General features: G+C 37.8%; 1 protein-coding gene across 1 annotated transcript in view; it reads left to right on the forward strand.

Annotated features, from left to right (window-relative positions):
• The window catches only part of Ttpa (alpha tocopherol transfer protein), a 23,957-nt gene extending 17,824 nt beyond the window's left edge, over positions 1-6,133 (forward strand). Inside the window, exons 4-5 of the mRNA XM_005361910.3 lie at positions 406-516; positions 4,238-6,133. Of these exons, the coding sequence (XP_005361967.1) occupies positions 406-516; positions 4,238-4,411 (285 nt within the window). The 3' untranslated portion in view covers positions 4,412-6,133. The remainder of the gene's footprint in view (positions 1-405; positions 517-4,237) is intronic.
• The last annotated feature ends 835 nt before the right edge of the window (positions 6,134-6,968 follow it).

Below are 6,968 nucleotides of genomic sequence, written 5' to 3' on the forward strand. Positions count from 1 at the left end.
TGTGTGTGTGTCTTTGTGTGTGTGTGTCTGTGTGTGTCCATGAGCACACATGTATGCATGGAGGACAGAGGTTAATGTCTTTTATTGTTCTCCATTTTATTTTCTGAGACAGGGTCTTAAAATCAACCTAGAGCTCATCATTTCTTCCAGGCCGGATAGAGAAGCGATTGCTTGCCTCTGGTCCTCTGCTCTGGGGACAGGCACAGCTATGGCAGCTGTTTATGTGACTGCCTGTGGTCTGAACTCAGGTCTCCATGCTTGCATAAAATCACTTTACCCAACGGGCCACCTTCCAGACCATTACCATAAACTTCTAATGTGCTCGTGGAAGAGACTTAGTCTTTCGGAATGTAACTGCAGTATTTATGTTGTGTTATTAAGGTCGATTCTTTTTCCTTTCAAAAGGATTCCTTTCCACTGAAAGTTCGTGGCATCCATTTGATAAACGAGCCAGTCATTTTCCATGCTGTCTTTTCCATGATTAAACCATTTCTGACTGAAAAGATTAAGGGCCGGGTGAGTAAAATATATTCAAGCTATTTTATCTCCTGAGAACATTCTTACTTCTTCCCATTTAAGGACAGTTTTACTATATTCCCAAGTCCCTTGCCCATAAACCATTGGAAAAATATTGAAAATCTTATCAAACATGTCAAGAACCCTTATAAATAAAAATTTACTTTAAAAAAATCTAGCATTACTGGCTGTGAGACTCTGGGGAAATTGACGTGCATTTCATTTATCACTGGAGAGTAAAATCTATTCCCTGTAGAGGGCAGTGTGGTAATAGTTATGACAAACTATGTCAACATTTTCTGGAAATTCATCAGCTAGATATAGCTGTGTACCAACAAAAACATAGATACAGAAAAAGATTAAAACCATCAAGCATTCACCGTGAGGGGGTGGTCGAAATAACTGTGATAAATTCACACAAGACTGCAGGGTGTGTTTCAAGGTGAGATGCATTTCATGCATATCAGTGTTGATATTAGGCTACCTTTTTTTTTGGGAAAGGGGGAGAGTAAGAACATATAATTATGTTTGCACCAAAATGTATTTTGTTAGGATAAACAGAAATATGGGTCATTTCCAAATGATCCAGTGAGGGTGGGTGAAGGCAGAGTTAGTAGCAAAATCCCTGTATGTTTTTAATCTTGTTTTGATTTCTAAGTTATGTGAATGTGTTACTTATATAAATAAGAATGTCTTCAGTATCAAACATGTGTAACTGAAACATTTCATGCCTGGGGAATATGATTTCACATCTGACAGCTGAATCAAAGGGGTTGGCTTTCACTAACCTGTCCTGCTGAGCTTTATGTAGAATTTTTTAATTCAAGTTGTGTTGTTTATAGTGTTTGAAAAGTTTAAAAGTTTGTTCTTCACAACAGCAACTGCTTCCCTGCACTGATCCACAGAGGAACATTCTTACAGCTTCCATTCAGGGTACTGTTAAGCTGTCCAGCTTGTCCCTTACTTCTAGGTTCAAGTGACCCCCTCTTATTTCAGCCTTCTCAGCTTCTGGGGGATGCACAGGTTGCACCATTTGCCTGATACAAATGGTTCTGGAAGAACATTGTGACTTAAGCCTAAAAAATATAAGTAGTGATGGCATTTATCAGGATGGTAGTAATTATAATGAGATACTTAGAAACTTTTCTTCCATCTTTAGAAAGCATAACATCTTATACCTGGTGAGAATATTATGATCCCATAGAGGTTTTTTGCAGTGTAGGTGATCCAGCTAGTATTTCTTTCTCTTTATTTTCCTTAAATTTATTTCCTTATTCATTGACAATTCTCAGCATGTATCTCATCTATTTTGCTCATCCCCCCATCCCTTACCTTTTCTCAGGCTACCCCCACTGCTATTGAACTACTACTTCCTACCCAGCCCCTCTCCTTCTTTCTTGTATTTTAATTGCTATTTGTGACTTCCAGTAGGTATTTCTGTCTTTAAAAAGGAGATTTGCTCTATTCTTTAGTTATGTGTATGTCTGTGGGGAGGTATGTATCTATGAGTGCAGGTGCCCCTGCAGGCCAGGAGAGAGTGTCAGATCTCTTGGAGCTGGAGTTATGTGTGGTTGGGAACCACCTGATACAGGTTGTAGAAACTGAACTCTGGTCTTCTGGAAGAGCTTCAAGCAATTTTATCTCTCCAGGCCAATTTCTTTCTGTCTTTCAGAAAAGTCATCCCTAAATTGTAAGCTCTAGTGGAGCTGGCCACTTCTGGCTACTTTGCATTTAGTGTTTTATGTAGGCCATTTTGTTGTCCCTTCAGTGTAACTTAGTAACGTTGGATACCATCTGATTAACTCTTAAAGTTCTAAAAATAAGTATATCTATTTTGGGTTATATTCTGAACAATTAAAAAAATTGAGAATAACTAAATCTAATGAAAAGATTATAAACCAAAAAGAGAAAAACTTTAAAGGCTGAGATGTTGGGACTAGAGAAATGGCTCCGTGGTTAAGAGCATTGCCTGCTCTTCTAAAAGTCCTGAGTTCAATTCCCAGCAACCACATGGGGGCTCACAGCCATCTATTAGTGAGAACTGGTGCCCTCTTCTGGCCTGCAGGCATACATGCAGACAGAACACTGTATACATAATAAACAAAACAAAAAGCAAAAAAAACCCTCAGATGTTAAGTGAAGCAGCTTGGTGAAAGTTAACTCACATCAGACTTGCCAAGATGGGTAAAGAAACCCAGGCACTTTTCCTTCTCAGCCTCTTGGCAAACAATATACATGTCAATATTTCTCCTTTCCATAGAAGATAGAATTTCTTCTCCTCTAACTGATTTCATCTTAGATACTCTAAAAACAGTCAAGGGGTTGCAATCTGGAGTTACAAACTGCCTAGTGTTGGTGCTGGGAATGAAGGTTCACTGAGTTATCTCTCCCTTCCCAACCCTCATTGTTCCTGCAGCTCTGCAGGGAAATGATCCGCAGAGAAGGCAAGGATGAAACTCGGTTCAGCAATGACTTTAGTTAGCCAGGCTGGCTCAAATTTCTGGAGTCTGACTCCAGGCGATTTATCTCTTACACAGTTAAACATAGTAAACTTTGGGGAACAAGTTTCCTCCTGACAATTGTCACAACAAAGCTTAAGGCGGTGCTACGTGGGAACTATTTTGCAAACTGTATCTCGTTTAGAAAGCACCAGTGACCCCTTCCACAAGAACGGGTTCTGTTGACTGAGGCGGATAAGGGTCTAGGGAGCAAAGGTTTGTAATAAGCGTAACAGCAAAAAAGAAAAATAAGCCTCTTGGGGGTTGGAGAGATGACTCAGAGGTTAAGAGCACTGGCTGATCTTCTGGAGGTCCTGAGTTCAATTCCCAGCAACCACATGGTGGCTCACAACCATCTGTATTGAGATCTGGTGCCCTCTTCTGGCCTGCAGGCATACAAGGAGGCTGAACACTGTGTACACAATAAATAAATAAATAAATCTTTTTTATTAAAGCCTCTCTTGCAAAATACGTGGGGCTTTTTTCATAAGAATGTGTTATAGTAACTGAGAAACAACACTTAGGAGTCTGCAGTATTCAGGTGATGGCTGGCTCAACAGAACAGCTAAAGGTTACCAGATTGTTAAACAACATCCACTCGAGCCTTCTGGGTGGATAGATGTCACCCAGATGTCAATTTTGCCCATTGAAGAAAAAAGCCTGTGTGTTTAGCAGTTCTTGTTTCTCTAGTGTAAGCCTGGGGGCCTCGTGCCCTTCTACACCCCTACCTGCGGGAAAGATATTTTGGCTTATTTTCTTTAGTAAGATCCACTTTTGATTTCTATGCCTTGATTTATTTTGCCTTTACTGTTATGCTACACTTTTTAAAATTTAAAATGAAAATTTAGGGTTCACAACTGTCATAATTTCTTGATGGTATTGTATTCATTGTCTGCAATCATATAAATTACTCCTCTTGAGCCTAATTGTGAATGTAGCTATATGCTTCTGTTTACTATGAATTAATATCAGGTAGTAAATTTTATCATCCTTTTGTAAATATACCAATGCAAATCTAAGAAAACAGTAAAATCATCATTTACATCAGCACAATCTATATACAAGTACCATTCCTAGATAGGAAAATAATAAAGGACGCAGTATCTGTATGTTCCTGCCAGGCTCAGTGTGTCCTGTTTTGTGAGGTTTGCTTTTTCACCGGAAATGTTTCTATCATGGTGAAGTCAAAGACAACACCTTCTAAAACACCGTGGCTCTTTCAGATTCACCTGCACGGGAACAATGACAAATCAAGCCTACTTCAGCACTTCCCAGACATTCTTCCTCTGGAATACGGAGGTGAGAAGTTCTCCATGGACGATGTTTGCCAGGAGTGGACAAATTTTATAATGAAGTCGGAAGATTATCTCAGCAGCATTTCTGAGACCATCCAATGAGAAGTTACTTCCTGGGAATGACTTCCTCGTTCTAACTTCAAGGATGGGATCCTGTCTGGTTACTAAATTCAAGAGCAAACCTTCTAAATGAATTGAAGCTTATCAGACCTTTACACATGCAACATGGATATCTGGGGAATGTTTTAACTCTACAATGCTCTGTTCCTTTTGAATTAATTAATGTTAGAAGAGATTCCTGTTTACATGCGAAGAACAAACATAGCTACACCTAAAGCACCTGTTCCCGTGTGTCTTTGTATGGTTCGGGAAATTTAATTTTAAGCAAAATTTTATGATCACATTGCTTAATACTAGATTGATGACTAGTCCACTGCAAAGATACTGTGCATATCGAGTGATGGAGAAACAAACTGTGCTCAGTTGAGGATGGTGTTAGACTATAATTCAGACGGCAATCTGAATATAGCTTTATGCCGGCAGGATAGTTTATCTCAGGAAAATGCTATGTTAGCATATGAACAGCAGAAGAAGCCTTTGAATGTAAGTCTACATGTCGCCATATTGTATGCAATGAAATCACTATGGCTGATAGAACTGATTTAAAACTTTAGAAAATATTCTGGCCACAGTTGACGCTGTCGTATGCAGTCTTGTGTTTTCAAATAAGTTGAGGATAGAATTGTGGCTTCTGTTTATGTTCTACACAGGCTGTGCATACCTGAAAAAAACAGAGCTACACAAAGAAAGAGTTTACATGATATTTAGCCATCAGCAGTTATAACCAGCACTTTTCAGATTAGTCATAAAAGAATTTGAGTTTTCCTGTTATCTCAGAATAGTCTAAGTTCCATGATTCGCGTTTAATTTAAACAGTCAGAGGTAGGGTGTGCTGTCTGTGCCACAGTGGGGTTCATTTCTAAGACTTTCATTCATTGGGAAAGATGTAATCTTATCCCATATTTAGTTCAGTCTTAAATTCCTGACATAATTTTTGTACTCAAAGTTGTCTATTAATTTTATTTTAAACTTGAAAGAATACAAAGTAGAGAATTTATTAAATATGTGTTCAATATTAATCATATATTAGTATCTTTGTGCAAGGATAGTTTTCATTGCACAGGGTGTTTTTCTTTATAAGAAAATGAGTCTAATCAGATGAGCTGATACTTATGATTCTCTGTACATATACTTCTGACAAAATCAAAGAGGTGCAGATGTTCTTCAGAGAACGTGTTTAATTTTGATTTAGCAATTCGATGCTACTTTTACTATTAATTTTACTAAAGGAAAATCTTGCTTTTTTCTTAAAACGTTAGTCTTCTTTATTAAATCATAAAATTAAAATTGTATAAATAAAAATAGAAAATCAGTTAAAGGACTAAACAGCAATAAAACACCTCCAGCTAGTGAAACTTTTAATCTTGGAGGGAAACTCAGATGTTTCTTTATTTACATGTGGCTATTCAATCACTTGCATGATTCTATGGAGGAATGGCACATGCCTATAAAGGCTAATGTTGCAAATGCCCTTTTAGTGTGTGCATTAGTGATGAAATTTTTCTAAAATGCAGCAGTTCAATGAAGACCATTGATGAACAGTGTGAGTAGACAGTTCTGAATGGTTCTGGGCAAATAACTGGAATTCTTTATGTGCCTTCACTGCAGTTGTGCCAGAAGCATTTTCTGGAAGGTGAATTCCATAGGTGTTTACTATGTAGTTGAACTTCACAATAATTTGTTTTAATATTGTTAAAAATAAATATCTTTCTCATACACCATGGTGTCAATTTTTTTATTTAAAATGTAAATGAGGCACTATTTAAAACATGCTTTTTCTTTCAGAAAATAATGAAGACAAACTACTTCTCATTGCCCATTATGTGAACGTTGATTCCTTTCTTTCTAAGTCTTAGGTGCAGGCTGCTTTATCCTGCTGCTGAGCTTGGTGGCCTTGGTTGTGTCAAATACCGACACTGAGCCACACACTCCAGTTCTGGCCTGGAGTTATCTGTCTTTGGAGTTCATGTGCAGTTTTACATGGAGAGTAAAAAATACCTAAAAAATAAAACCTAGTCAAGAAAAGCAAATCATTTGGTTGATACAGGAGCACGCTGATTTGTGGTTTTCAGATTTATTTTCATGTTGCTTAGACTTTTAACTCAAGTGTGCATGGCTTAGCTTTCTACAATTAGCTTTGTGGCTCCTTGTATGTATATGCCTGAAGACATGAGTTCTAGTTTCAGCATTTCATAAAACGTAGATAATCCAGTTTTAGAACTGTTTCCTACCAACCCAGACCATGATTTTATTGGTTAAACTAGATTTTACTGATGGAAATACAATTAAAGTTCTTTCGAGATATTTTCTTACTACTTACATTAAATATATAGATCAAAAATTAAATTATAGAAGGAAACCAACCCAACATTATGCTTTCTGGAACCCTCCTCACAGACTGTATATGCCGAGTTTTGCCTTTTGTTAGATGGCAGAATTGGGGGAACTGGGAGTTACAAACCTGGAACCAGAAATGAAGCTAACCATATTAAGACTGGTGGAAGCCACTGCTTAACCAAGACACAGACCTGACTACTCC

This window comes from Microtus ochrogaster, linkage group LG5 (assembly GCF_000317375.1).
Source record: "Microtus ochrogaster isolate Prairie Vole_2 linkage group LG5, MicOch1.0, whole genome shotgun sequence".
NCBI lineage: Eukaryota > Metazoa > Chordata > Mammalia > Rodentia > Cricetidae > Microtus > Microtus ochrogaster.